The following is a 14,357-nucleotide window of genomic DNA, read 5'->3' on the forward strand; positions in this document are numbered from 1 at the left end:
TTTAAAATTGTATATAAAAATAGTCAAGATGCCGTGTTGATTTTACAAAGTTGATTATGAAATAGCACTATTTACTTTTTCATTTTTATTTGATTTTACATTTTAAAAAGCATATAAATGTATGAGTAGATAAAAGGCTGAAAGGATATAAAACAAAATGGAGATACTCTTTTGGTACAGTCATAGAATTATGGAAAAGGGTTATTCTTATATGCAGTCTCTAAACTTTCTATAATTACTCTGCATTACTTTTGTGAAAACAACAACAATAACAGTTTAGTATCCAAGCACTTCAGTGCTATTATCTAACAAATTTGGGACCCAGGAAATTGCTGAAACTCTGGAAATGAACTAAGGGTGCTTCTCTTCGTTGGTCCTTTTGACATTGAATGCTGAGTCACAGGCCAGGTGTCAGGTCTCATCTCTACAGCCCCTGAGACCCTTCCTTGGCTTTGCGTAAGACCCTTCCTTGGCTTTGGTCCTGACTTGGCACCCCCAGGTATAACTTGTAGAAGGGAGGGCCCTGGGAATCTTGAGGAAGGAATGCAGTTGAGATGTGACTATCTTGTATCAAAACCATCATGAACGAGCGCATGACAAAGAGGTTGCACTAGGCTTTGTGGAGCAGGACTCATTCCCTGTAACGTGAGGCTGTCTGCCTCCCCTTCCTTCCACCTCTCACCAACCTCATGGCCTTTTTGGGGGCCAACGATTCAGTCTTCTTTGATCAGCACCAATCCCTCCCTGACAATTCTACTGTCCCAGATCTGGCCCCCTCTCTGGGCCAGCTGAAGCCCTGGGTTGGAGGGCTGTCATCCCTGCTGTCACCTCACCCCTGAGCATGAGGCTGTGGCCTGACTTCTCTGGCCAGCACCTGTCATCCTATAGGAGATAAGTCCCAGGGTGTGGGCCAGGCTGCAGCAAGGTTAGCAGGTGGCCATGAGAGCCTAGGCCACCTGGCAGAGAGACAGTGGTCAGCAGGGAAGTCAAACAGGGTGGGTGGAGGGAATTACAGAGAAGGGAGTTTGTGGGACTCAAGGAATCCTAGGTGGATAGCAAGCGGCTCATCTCCACCTGGCTCCAACAGCGTTGGGTGTGATTTGCAGCAACATTCAAAGAGGGGGCTACAGACCAGCCTAAGGGAATCCCAGTATTTTGAGGGATGTTTCTCAATACTCAAAACATTAACAACTTTTCTGTAAAAATCTAATATTGTGGAGAATTTAAGTTTGGTATATTTCATTCCATGTAACTTTCACCTCAAAAAAAAAAGCAAATAATGGTTTTTACTCTAGGTAATATTCAAGCTGAACTGTTCAGAGTTGAAAGGTACTAGTGTCTGCAACTTACTTGGAAATGCAAAAAGACAATACAGTGGATTGATGGATAGATACATGTGTGATAAAGAAAACATAGTCAAGGCCAGGCACGATGGCTCATGCCTATAATCCCAGCACTTTGGGAGGCTGAGGCTGGTGGATGACTTGAGGTCAGGAGTTCGAGACCAGCCTGGCCAACATAGCGAAACCCTGTCTCTACTAAAAATACAAAACTTAGGTGGGCATGGTGGCGGTCACTTGTATTTGCAGCTATTCAGGAGGCTGAGGTAGGAGAATCGTTTGAACCCGAGAGGTGGAGGTTGTAGTGAGCTGAGATTGTGCCACTGCATTCCAGTTTGGATGACAGAGTGAGACTCTGTCTCAAAAAAAAAAAAAGAAAAAAAATATATATAGTCAAGTGTTAAGCTCAGAATTCAAGCAGTGGGTAAATGGGTGTTTGCTGTAAAATTATTTCACCACTTGCCTGTTTGAGAATTTTCATAGTAAAATTTTGGGGGAAATGTCACTATGTGTGACAGAACATTGATGAGAGGGGCAGGGTTATAGCTGTTCTTTGAAATGCACTCACTTACCATCAGAACAAACCAGAACTCAGTCTTCCTGTTTTCCATGGCCACAGAGGAGCTAATAGGGGTAAAAAGCAGGGTGGGCCAGCGGGAAGATCCCAGGCTGGGAGTCAGGAGACCTGGATCTGCAGCACACCAACTGCTGTGCTCCTACCCCCAGCCCCACTCAGGCCCGAGTGTTCTTCCCTATAAAATAAGGGAGGCAGGACAGAAATAGATGATTCTGTGTAAATCAGCCAAGTGGTTTGGGAAATTGGCTGTCATCCTTTTTTGTCCATCTCGTTCTCTCTCTTCCCCCAGGGTGTTGCTCGGTGTGGGGCGTCCTTCCCTCTGGATTTAGAAGGTTTATGCTCTTGCAGAAACGGCCTCCGCAAAGCACTTCACGAGTTTGGGCTTGTTCTCTGCATCTTCAGTGCCCCTCTTCCTCCACTGGGAGCCTGTGTTTATAGAAGGAGGATAATTGACCCTAAACACAGAGTGAGGGTGGGAAGGTGGGGGGCACAAGGAGCCAGCACACCCCCCTGATCTTCTGCAGGCTTTGTGAAGCCCAACAATCCAGCCCTAATTGCTTCTAATACCCCAGGAGACAGTGCGGCCAGCCTAGGTGTCTTCTCCTATCTCTTGCTGAGATTTAAATTGCCATGGATGTGTAATTTATGTTCTTCCCAAGACAGGTGGTCATAAATCGGGAAGAGAAAGTCCTGGCCGCATCCCATAAATCATGGGAAGGGAAGCAAACAGTGGTGTCCACAGCCTCTCTGCTGTTGGGCAGGTTGCTCAGAGCCTCACCGCTTTCTGCCTCTGGGCACTCATGGTGCCCATGGCTGGGGTTGCTTCTGGAATGCAAGTGCTCAGCTGGGAGACCTCTCTGCCTGCCCAGCCCTGCCTCCTGATGTTAGTCACCCACAGGGAGAACCCGGGGTGGCACAGCAGTGCAAGAAAATGAAATGCAGAGGCATAGGGGAGCCTTTGTCTGTAAAATACTCACGGCGGGCGGCACAGTGGAGGCCTGTCTGCTAACAGGAAAATATGAAAATGGAATTTTTCGTTTCTTTCTTAAGGGAAAGTGATGTACACACTGATCCCCATGGTTGAAGGAATGGCTGGAGTCTGCCATTGTTGCTTCCATGACAATCTTGCCCCTAATGGAAAGAATATAGCACAGTTACTGCATGGGTACTCAAAAAAAAACGTTTTGCTGGATGCACGAATACTGTGACAGTGATGACATTTGCCAGCAGCCACTTGTGTCAGGCTGTGCTCTGCTGAGCTAAACACGGAAGATATAGCAGTGGTAACTCCATGGGAGGAGACAGACTCTCCACCCTAGTCTGGCTGTCACCTCCCAATTGTGTGACATTGGCAAGTCGCTTAGGCTCTTCAACTCACAGTTTGTTTATTGGTATATAAACTGGACTTGTAGTACCTCTTCTGGTAGACTGGAATAAGGCAAAATATAGGATTTTTATAGATGATAAAATACTGTACACAGTGACCATGTAAGCTGCGGTCATTGAGAGCCCCCGTTTATAAACTTGACACCTTCTGAGAGGAGGAGAAGCCTGAGCGCACTTCTTCCTATACTCAGAGGCTGCTTTAAATGAAACCTAACATGAACTTTTCCAGTGGCCAGCCTCTGGAGGTTCATTGTGGCACCTCTCCCGGGAACATTCACGATGCCGTCTAATTCTTTTCTTTTCTTTATTTATTTATTGAGACAGAGTCTCACTCTGTCATCCAGGCTGGAGCACAGTGGAGCAATCTCAGCTCTCTGCAACCTCCGCCTCCTGGGTTCAAGCAATTCTCATGCCTCAGTCTCCCAAGTAGCTGGGATTACAGGCATGCACCACTATGCCTGGCTAATTTTTGTATTTTTAGTAGAGACAGGGTTTCACCATGTTGACCAGGCTGGTCTCAAAGTCCTGACCTCAGGTGACGTGTCTGCCTTGGCTTCCCAAAGTATTGCGATTAACAATGCTGTTTAATTCTTAACTTGGCCATAGAGATAGGCAGTCATGAGGCCTCAGGAATGGCTTCTGCCCCTGGTGACTTATGGTCCCATGAACGCCAGTGGTGGGATCAGGCAGTGACCAGATACTCTGCCTGGAGTCATGGCCTGGACGTTGACCAGTGAATGCGTAAACCAGGCAGTGTAAACAAGAAGCAGCCCTCTGTGGTGCATGGTACTTTAAAGGTAACAAACTGTTTCCATTTACATTGCACCTTGTAAATAATAGAGACCTCGGTTTTAAGCTAAATAAAGTGTCTTGGGCTTCCTCCTCATTAGAATAGTTATGTTTCGTATTCATTTAAGGAGAAAGTGCACTAAGGAAGATTTTAAACGAGTTTTAATTTATTAATACCAGCAGGAATACACATGTGAAAAGTCATATGTTTAAAAAATCGTAGAAGACCCATGTATGAAAGAATACTATTTCAGAGTGTTGAACTTCGTGTGCACACGAATTCATAGACTGCTTGCAATACCTCGTACTGCCACAAGGGGCCGCTAGTGACCTCGTTGAGTCTTCCCGCATCCTGGAGGCGGGCTTCAGCAGCAGCAGCAGGAGGAGGTGGTGCAGGAGGCGGTGAGAGCCCGCAGCAAAACCAGGCAGCTGTAGGAAAGCCCTGGCAGGCCGGCCCGCCGAGAACCCCTTTTCCACTCCCATAGCTCTTCCCGCTTCTACTCCTAGACAGCGGAGTGGACCGCCACTTGTGAGCCGGTGACCACACCTGCACTTTCACAAAGCAACTCCCTCACCCCGACCTGTGCAGTTTAGGGAGGCTGTGCCGGGAGGGGCAGCCACTCTTTATGGTCCTCTGCTCCTCATTACCTGGTGGGGGAGTGAGTGTGTATGTGCTTGGCTGGCAGGAAGGGATAGGTGAAAAATGTAAGTGGCTAGAAATTGGTGTAGATGACTAAATTGGGAGGCCCCTCGGTTCTTCTCAGGCCTGCGGGTGTACTCAGGAGGATGTCGATGACCAGGGTTACATCCTGGGTGGGAAGAGTCCACTAGACTCTGAAGTCAGCCAGGCCTGGGCTCTGGCCCCAGCTGGATCCTTTAGATCTGTGATCTCAGGCAAGTCTGTTACTCCCCTGAGACTTAACTGTAAAATGAAGAAAAGACAAATTCCCACATAGGCAGGTTGTAAGGATTAAAAGAGAGAACATGTGTAAAGTTCCTTATAAACTATCCATGTGTGATGCGCAGAACTCCAACTCTCAATTTCTCCCCAAGATAACGAGAGTCTGGACTCTTAGACTACAGAGCTTGGCAGCAACAGAAACACCCATACAAGCAGCTGATGTGTCCCCTGTTCCTGAAGAGGTCACCTCTGACAGATAGATCTCAGAATGTCATGAGTGTTGCATGCTGAAAGAGGAGAGCCAGGCTAGGAGAGATGCCTGGTTTGTCAGGTCCAAGGGCATTGCAGAAACCTGATTACAGAGAGAGGAAATACTCTTGGCAAGGCAGGGAAGCCTGCGTCAGCAGCTCATTATTTTCATTCATTCATTCATTTGTTCATTCGTTGTTCAACCAACATTATTTTTGAGTGGTACAGTGTATGTGTGAGGCACTGTTCCAGGCCATGAGAATGCAACAGAGAACAAAGTGGACACAGTGCTGCCTACAGGATGGTTACAGTCTGGGGAAGGAGCTGCGGGTCTCCAGAAGGTGGTTCTAGATTTGACCCTCTGTTTTCTCCTTAACCATTTCTGATTTGAAGAACAACATTAGAACCAAGTTATTGCAGTCACTTTTTCACTTTTTTTTAAAGCAAGGCAGAATAAAATGAATGATTTATCTAAAAATGTTTTAAATATAAAAATGATGTAAAATTAGGGTTAGATTAAATAAAAAACTGAAGGTTAACTTCTTCCCAGTGGGGAAGGTGGGGGAATCTTGCCATGTGAGTCCCACACATCTGCTCATGTGCCCTCTCCCTGTGGCTTCTTTATTTTTCTGCTGGACAAAAATATTCATATTTATACTACCTCTGACAGATGGTTATGCTCGTGAGCATACTAATCCAGCTAGCAAACAATGGTGGGTCACAGGTGACGCAGGAGGCCGGGCATTGGGCATGAGCAGTACAAGAGCATTAATCACAGTTCCTGTTCTCCAGGGACTCTGCCTTGTAGAACAGACAAACTTGTGCCCTGACATTATAGGACAAGACATGTGAGTGTTAGAGGGGCAAAGAGAATTGAGGCGGGGGAATTACTTATAGCTGGGGGAACCCGGGCTTCCTCCCTGGGAGATGTGGTGTTTGAGTTGGGCCTTGAGGCAGGTACAATTCTGAAGCATGGGGACCTGGAGGAGGGGCATCCCACAGGAATCACAGAGGACTCACCGAGTCAGTATAATGCAAAGCAAGGTGAAATCCAACAGAGAGCTGCAGAGGCATAGGCAAGGAGCAGATGGCAACAGGTCTGAAAAAGCAGGCTGGGGCCAGGTAGAGCCCTACACACCAGGCTGAATAGTTGGAATGTTATTCTTTAGGCACTGGGGAGCCATGGAATGTTTGTGAGCCTAGGAATGATAAGACCAGAATACAATTAAAACAGTGATATAGTGCAGTGTCAACAATGAATTGAAAACAGGTAGAGAATGAGGAAGAGAGGTTGGTTAAGAAGTTATTATGATAGTCTGAGCATGCTGGAAGCAAGATCGTGACAGTTGGAATGAGGAAAAGCAAGCCAAGTCAAATGATGTTGTACAGGAAGAACCTTGGAACTGGGCAGCTGTGGACAGGCTGTGGGAAGAGAGGACAGTGGTGCAAAAGGATGGGCTCCCAGCCCAAGTGATGGCTAGGACGGTGGTTCAGGTGACAGACATGGAGGAGATAGGAGGAAAGATGCCTAGGGCAAAGGAAGATGATAAAGTATGTCTAGACACATTGAGTATCTAATTTTTTTTTTTTTTTTGAGGCAGAGTCTTGCTCTGTTGCCCAGGCTGGAGCACAGTGGCTCAATCTCGGCTCACTGCAAGCTCCGCCTCCCGAGTTGACGCCATTCTCCTGCCTCAGCCTCCCGAGTAGCTGGGACTACAGGCACCCGCCACCACACCCGGCTAATTTTTTGTATTTTTAGTAGAGACGGGGTTTCACCATGTTAGCCAGATGGTCTCGATCTCCTGACCTTGTGATCTGCCCGCCTCGGCCTCCCAAAGTGCTGGGATTACAGGTGTGAGTCACCACGCCCAGCCGAGTATCTAACGTCTTAATGCCGAAAGGGGGAACATGAACGTAGAGAAAAGATGTGGGGATGTGGCCATTGCTTATGCTTCTGTCATTGTTTGCTGGGCAGGCTGTTCACTGCCCCACTCCAGGAGGCGCTGTTCTGTTGACCTTTGACGGGATTGTGCCCTCTCCAGCTGCGCATGCGGAGGCCCTGTGTGGGATGGAAGCGACGTGCTGGTTGAGCTCTTGCGTCTGCTTGGCTGTGACTCATCATGATCTTTTCCTATTGCAGTTATCGCCAGTGTGACCCTTCAGAACGAAAGTTATATGGAAAATCACCACTCTTTGGGCAGTATTTTGTGCTGGAAAACCCAGGGACCATCAAAGTGGGAGACCCTGTGTACCTGCTGGGCCAGTAATGGGAACTGTATGTCCTGGAATATTAGACGCCTTTTAAAAATGTTCTCAAAAATGACAACACTTGAATCATGGTGTTTCAGAACTGAGACCTCAACATTTTCTTTAAATTTGTGATTTTCACATTTTTGCTCTTTTGGACTTCTCGTGTCTCAATGCTTCAATGTCCCAGTGCAAAAAGCAAAGAAATATAGTATCAATAACTTAGTAGGACTTCAGTAAGTCACTTCAGTGACAAGACAGGATTCTGAAAACTCCCTGTTTAACTGATTATGGAATAGTTCTTTCTCCTGCTTCTCCGTTTATCTACCAAGAGCGCAGACTTGCATCCTGTCACTACCACTCGTTAGGGAAAGAGAAGAAGAGAAAGAGGAAGAGTGGGTGGGCTGGAAGAATGTCCTAGAATGTGTTATTGCCCCTGTTCATGAGGTATGCAATGAAAATTAAATATGCTCCCCAAATATGGCTGGAATGCCACTTCCCTTTTCTTCTCAAGCCTCCGGCTAGCTTTTGAAATGGCATGAAGACTGAGGTGACCTTCAGGAAGCACTGCAGATATTAATTTTCCATAGATCTGGATCTGGCCCTGCTGTTTCTCAACAGCATTGAATTTCCTAAAGGTGCCCAGGAGGGTGGTTGTGTAGTCATGGAGGTCCCCTGGATCCTTCCCATTCCCCTCAGCTAATGACTGAGTGCTCTTTCTCCAGTTCCGGGTGAAAAAGTTCTGAAGTCCGTGGAGGAGAAGAAAAGTGATTCAGTGATTTCAGATAGACGACTGAAAACCTTTAAAGGGGGAAAAGGAAAGCATATGTCAGTTGTTTAAAACCCAATATCTATTTTTTAACTGATTGTATAACTCTAAGATCTGATGAAGTGTATTTTTTATTGCCATTTTGTCCCTTGATTATATTGGGAAGTTGACTAAACTTGAAAAATGTTTTTAAAACTGTGAATAAATAGAAGCTACTTTGACTAGTTTCAGATCTTACTAACTTCTTGGCACAAAGTTAGACTGTGAAAGCTGACTGAGGCTGGGCACAGGGGCTCATGCCTGTAATTCCAGCACTTTGGAAGGCCAAGGTGGGAGAATGGCTTGAGCCCAGGAGTTTGAGACCAGCCCAGACAATATAATGGGATCCTGTCTCTACAAAATTTTTTTTAAATGCACTGGGTGTGGTGGTGCGTGCCTGCAGTGCTGGCTATGGCTACTTGGGAGGATGAGGCAGAAGGATTGGTTGAGCCCAGGAGCGGGAGATTGAGGCTGCAGTGAGCTATGACTGCACCACTACACTCCAGCCTGAGTGATAGAGTGAGACCCTATCTCTAAAAAAGAAAAAGGAAACAAAAAAGAAAGCTGACTGAGGTAAATGGGCAAGCCAATAATTCTGACACCTGACCACAGCTGGGTCTTCTGCATAATGGACCTGCTCACCCGTAGCCTCCCAGGCAAGCACCCACCTTTGAAGGACTATCAAGTCAACATGCTTTTTACCAAAAGCTGTGCATTTTTCACTTTGATTTTATAAAAGAGGTCAGTAATCGCTGAAATCTAGCTGAGCCCTGAAGTAAAGTTCTAAGCAAAGAGGTGCATGTGCTTGTTTTACGGTTGGTGAATTATTACAATTTGTTTTCTGCATGCTTGGCATGAGGTGAATAATTACATCAATTATCCAGAGAACCTGGGCCATCACCTTCCCCAACAAGTCCAGTTGATGTTGAAACTACAGATAGATTGAGACAAAGCGAAGTGTTCAGCAAGTAGCATTACTAATGGGACCGGGGGACCCATGGGAGAGTGAGTGTACACAGGATTTAGGAAACCATGTGAATATGGGCTCTCTGGGAACAGCCAATAGGTAGGGAGCAATCAGAAACCCAAGGTTTGGTGGCTCTTCTTAGGTATTTATAATTAGTGGCAAGTGAAAGCCTTAGTCCTGAATTTCTAACCACTTGTAAGAACCAACGGCCACTTCTCTGTGCCCTATCGGGGCAGTAACCATCATTCTCCATGGCCAGGCTCTCAGCGTAGCTAGCTCTGCAGGGCAGCTCCCACATGGAAGGGAGCACCCAGAAGCCCTCCTCACTGGGCAGACCTGTCCTTCTGTGCCTCACAGTGTGAGGAAGATTCCTGTTTGAAGAGAGAAGTTCCAGTGACCTCTAGAATCTCAGAGTAGTTGCCAAGCTTTCTGTCAGTGAGATTTAAAAGCCATTTACTTGTGTTTATTTTATATTTAATGAGTTGGTTAATGCCAGAGACAAAGCTGATATCCCATTTATTTTGGATACTGAGCATTTGCACACTATTCCACTTGAAATATAGGATCAGGAATGTAGGCCATCCCAGACTTTCAGATCTTACAACAGCAAATGACAGACATTTGGGGTCAGGCCAAAATATCCACCCTCAGTGGGCGTCTCCTCTGTGTGGCAACTTATGCTGCAGCCATAGTGGGGAGTCACAAACTCAGAGCTGGAGGTCTTGAAAAGGACAATGTGGGCCAGGCTCCGGAGGGGCTGCCTAAAGGCTTGCTTTTGTGAGTCTTCTGCAGAAAATATGAGAAACTTCCAACCAAAAGACCAGGGCAGCAACTTAATACACACGAAGGCAGAAAGAAATCGGTGGCGGGATGGGTGGGGGGTGGCTGACGGAATTCAGGCAGTTGTCCTACAGGGAGAAATACTCCTCCTCTCCTTCTCCCTTTACTGATAACGGGGCAGGGTGAGGAGATGAGCTTGTGAGGGTCTGCCAATTTGGTAAGAGTGCATGGGGAGGTTAGGTAAATTAGACTAGCCAAATGGGACTTTGGGAAACCATTTATGAGGCTGTCACCAACAGTGATGGCAGGCTGAAACTCCCGGCAAGTGCTCCCAGCATTCTGAGAGTGTATCAAATTAAAGCAACCCATGATGGTGGAGAACAGATACATTAAAGTTCCTTGAAAGTGACGGAGTGGCTCTCAGACCAGACCTTGACTGTGGATATAATAGGAGTGTTGCTACCACACCCTAACACTGCATTTCTCGTGTTTTATTGGTCCATGGAATTCTGAAAGTTTGCCTTTAGGGATGCTCCTAAAAACAATTCCATGGACCAATAAGTTTGGAAGGTCCTGCTTGCCTCACTTCTCTTCAAAGGCAAAAGGCTCTGGAGGGGCCTTCATGAAGACATCTGTGTTTAATGCTGCCCTTCCCAAAGGTCTGTTTTTGACTGTCTTTTGAGAAATGATCCTCTGATCTCTAGGCAGAATGCCAGTGAGCCAAGGAATCCCAATTAGCAGGAGGGGTGCACTCATGGGAAGACTGAAGAAGTTAAAAGTTCCCGCCATGTGAAGGAGACCTCTCTTGGGACACTTCCCCTTGTCCTCTCCTTTGCCCCTCTTGCTGGAGTAAAAGGATGGAACTGGGACTTGATAGGTTAAAGGAGGTGTGGAGAAGTGTCTTAGACCAGGTCTCCTGTTGTGGGCCTTAGGGAGAAGCACTCTCTTTCTTCGGGCTCATTTTCCAAACATGCATTTTTGGATGGAGAGGGTGGATTAGGGTGAGGGAGGGGAAACCAGACTCTCTCTAATCTTGCCCTTACAGCAATACCTGTGATGTAAGTTACAACAATACCTGTGATGAAAGTGCTCCAGGATGCTTCATGTGCCAGGGAGGGGTGAGGGGTGCCCTGTTTCTCTTCTGCTAGCTTCTCCTTTCTTTTCTTTCTTTCTTTCCTTTTTTTTTTTTTTTTTTTTGAGACCGTGTCTCGCTCTGTTGCCAGGCTGTGCAGTGGTGAGATCTCAGCTCACTGCAGCCTCCACCTCCCAGGTTCAAGCAATTCTCCTGCCTCAGCCTCCTGAGTAGCTGGTGTGTCTGAATTGGTTCCTTCTGGTGGGTTCTTTGTCTTGCTGAATTCAAGAATGAAGCTGCGGATCTTTGCAGTGAGTGTTACAGCTCTTAAAGGTGGCACGGACCCAAAGTGAGCAGCAGCAAGATTTATTGTGAAGAGCGAAAGAACAAAGCTTTAGAAGGGGACCCAAATGGGCTGCCACTGCTGGCTGGGGTGGCCACCTTTTATTCCCTTATTTGTCCCCGCCCATGTCCTGCCGATTGCTCCATTTTACAGAGTGCTGATTGGTGCATTTACAGTCCTTTAGCTAGACACAGAGTGCCAATTGGTGAGTTTTTACAGAGTGCTGATTGGTGCATTTACAATCCTTTAGCTAGACACAGAGCACTGATTGGTGTGTTTACAATCCTCTAGCTAGACAGAAAAGTTCTCCAAGTCCCCACTAGACCCAGGAAGTCCAGCTGGCTTCACCTCTCACTGGGACTACAGGTGCACGCCACCACACCCAGCTAATTTTTGTATTTTTAGTAGAGACGGGGTTTCACCATGTTGTTCAGGATGGTCTCGATTTCTTGATCTCGTGATCTGCCCGCCTCGGCCTCCCAAAGTGCTGGGATTACAGTTGTGAGCCACCACGCCCGGCCCTAGCTTTTCCGTTCTATTGTAACTCCTCTCAACTAGTGTTGCCTTCCACCCTACAAAGCAGAATTACCTCAGAAGTCCTATGGCCCTGACTCTACCTGTGTCTGCACAAAGCACTACTGTGTTTTGCTGTCTGCAAGAACAGAGATTGTTTGCTTCAACCACTTTCTCTGAATGGATGAATGAGTTATGATGATATCTAAAGTTACCCAATTTCAAGCAAGAGGAAGAATCTGGCTCGGTACCACAAATGTTCTTGGAACTGGGATAATAAAAAAGCCCCTGAGGCATCCCTTGGTCTGCTCTGACCACACTCTCTTCAAAGGAAGAGGCTTGGGCCACAGCTCTGACTATAACTCTGCTCTTCCTCCAAACACAGCTGAGGAATTGGGTGGTGGGGCACCTGCTCCCATGCTCTGCGGCCTGGCTCAGAGAGAAGAGTTGCCTTAATTACATTATTATTCTTCCTGGACAGGCTGTAGGTTGTGTAAAGTAACAAAAAGGACTGAGAAGTGACTTCCCATTCAGCCTCTTCCAAGGCCATTTTTGATGGACAGGTCAAGTTCACTCACATTTGGCTATTTGTTGGCCAATCTAGTGCATTCACCCTTGCTGGTCCTCAGTCATGCTCCTTTACCTTTACAGAGCATTCTAGACTGCTCTTCCTCTTACCTTCCTTGTGAAACCCACAACCCCTAGTCCCTCCCCTTCCCTGGCATTTGTTATGCCCTCTACCGATCCCTGACCTGGTATTGGTCAGTCTCCAATCCTGGTGGATCCCTGTGGGAACTAAGTTAAGTCTAACTTTTGTCTCCCTCTTTAGAATTTACTGGGAGTACTGTAAATTATTGTTGTTGTAATTATTTCTGATTAACACTTTTACACCTAACAAAGTCTCAGAGAGATTGAATTTACTGGGTCGAGGGGAGGAGCACCTTCCACATGACCTGCCTAGCAATTAAAGCCGCTTGTTAGTCCGAGGCCCAGGATGGCCGAGGACAGCTGGAGAGCTCTTCGTTGCAGGCAGCTCTGGTTAACATCAACCAGGAAAGCTCTTTGTAAACACATGAATAATTGATCGTCCAGCGCTCACATAGCTACCGCGGATCTGAGCCCGTATGACTCATTTGCGAGCCATTCCTGTCGTCTGGATGCCATAACATTGGAGGAATGATGATCGTTTCTTGGAGGTTCTTCTGTGGCCAGAGTTGCCAAGACCAAGGCTGTAATGGTTTGTTATGATGACCTTTGTTATTCCATTAGGCTCAATTGCTTTAAAAAATGATGTGTGCATACTTTAGGAACGTTTTTACCCTTTATGTTGACCTGACATCATAGTTTATATTATAAAATGTATTAATGACAGAAGAGTGTTTTCATGTCCCAAGGACAAATTTTAACAACCATAATCTGCCCTTAGTCATCATAAATATAAATGTATTGGTCAAACAGATCTCGTTAATGTGGCCAAGATAAATGCAAGTCTATATTTTAAGGCAGTAGAAGTCCTAGAGAATATATTTGGAGCTTTTGTGGGGCTAAGAGATCTTGTATATGTGCTATCAAAAGGCTGAGAAAATTAACATGTTCCCCCCTCTGATTTTGCGTTGGACAGATATAAACGTCTTGGGGATGTCAAGTAAGATTGTTCACATAGTTTCTGGACACCATTAATGCCTGATGGGGTGAATCTTAGTTCTTAAAGCCATATTCTTCTCATTATGCTCACAAGGCTTTTGAAAAGAGAACAAAATAAAGATTTCAAGTCTTAGCAATGTGCTGCCCAGCCAACATTTTTCTGAGTTACACTGTGTCTTAAATTTCTAATTATATCATTCTCCCCATTCCCCAATAGCTTGCTTCCTGTGGGACAAGCCCCTTTTCCACAGATGTGGGTCTGACATTTGCATCATTCCAGTTGGCAAGCCACATGTTGGCAGACAGTGTTCTGGGCATGATCTGGAGGACAGGATGAGTGCTTTGTTTTCTCTTTGTTATGCCATACTCAGCAGCTTTGGTCATTATTTGTGGTGTCCACATTTTAAGCTTCTTAGGGAGAAAACAAATCCTTGTTGAAGAAACACTTTTTAATAGTGCTATTATTTTGAACCATGAAAATGCATTTAAAGCAGTAATGTCTCAAATGCTACTGTCAGAGCAGACTGTTTACAGGAATAAACTCATTTCCCCCAGATATGGTAAAAAACAAAAAACAAACAAACAAAACAAAAAAAAATGGTGCCGTAATTAGCCTCTCCAAGGATTATGGTCACCTGGCAATGAATGAACAGCACTTCAATTAAAACCATTTACCCTTTTTCCCTTTAAAGAATCTTCTAAAGCGATTTTCCCTTCTGAATCTGCTGTCATTTTTGGCAA

General features: G+C 46.0%; 1 protein-coding gene across 2 annotated transcripts in view; it reads left to right on the forward strand.

Annotated features, from left to right (window-relative positions):
- The window catches only part of MTARC1 (mitochondrial amidoxime reducing component 1), a 32,669-nt gene extending 18,916 nt beyond the window's left edge, over positions 1-13,753 (forward strand). The window contains exon 7 of one of the 2 annotated variants that reach the window (XM_032137581.2): positions 7,383-13,753. In XM_032137581.2, coding sequence (XP_031993472.1) covers positions 7,383-7,509 — 127 coding nt within the window. In that variant the 3' untranslated portion in view covers positions 7,510-13,753. The remainder of the gene's footprint in view (positions 1-7,382) is intronic. The other variant, XM_032137582.2, reaches the window with a different exon arrangement.
- Positions 13,754-14,357: the final 604 nt, after the last annotated feature.

The sequence above is a fragment of the Hylobates moloch genome, unplaced genomic scaffold, assembly GCF_009828535.3.
Source record: "Hylobates moloch isolate HMO894 unplaced genomic scaffold, HMol_V3 SCAFFOLD_18, whole genome shotgun sequence".
Taxonomy (NCBI): domain Eukaryota; kingdom Metazoa; phylum Chordata; class Mammalia; order Primates; family Hylobatidae; genus Hylobates; species Hylobates moloch.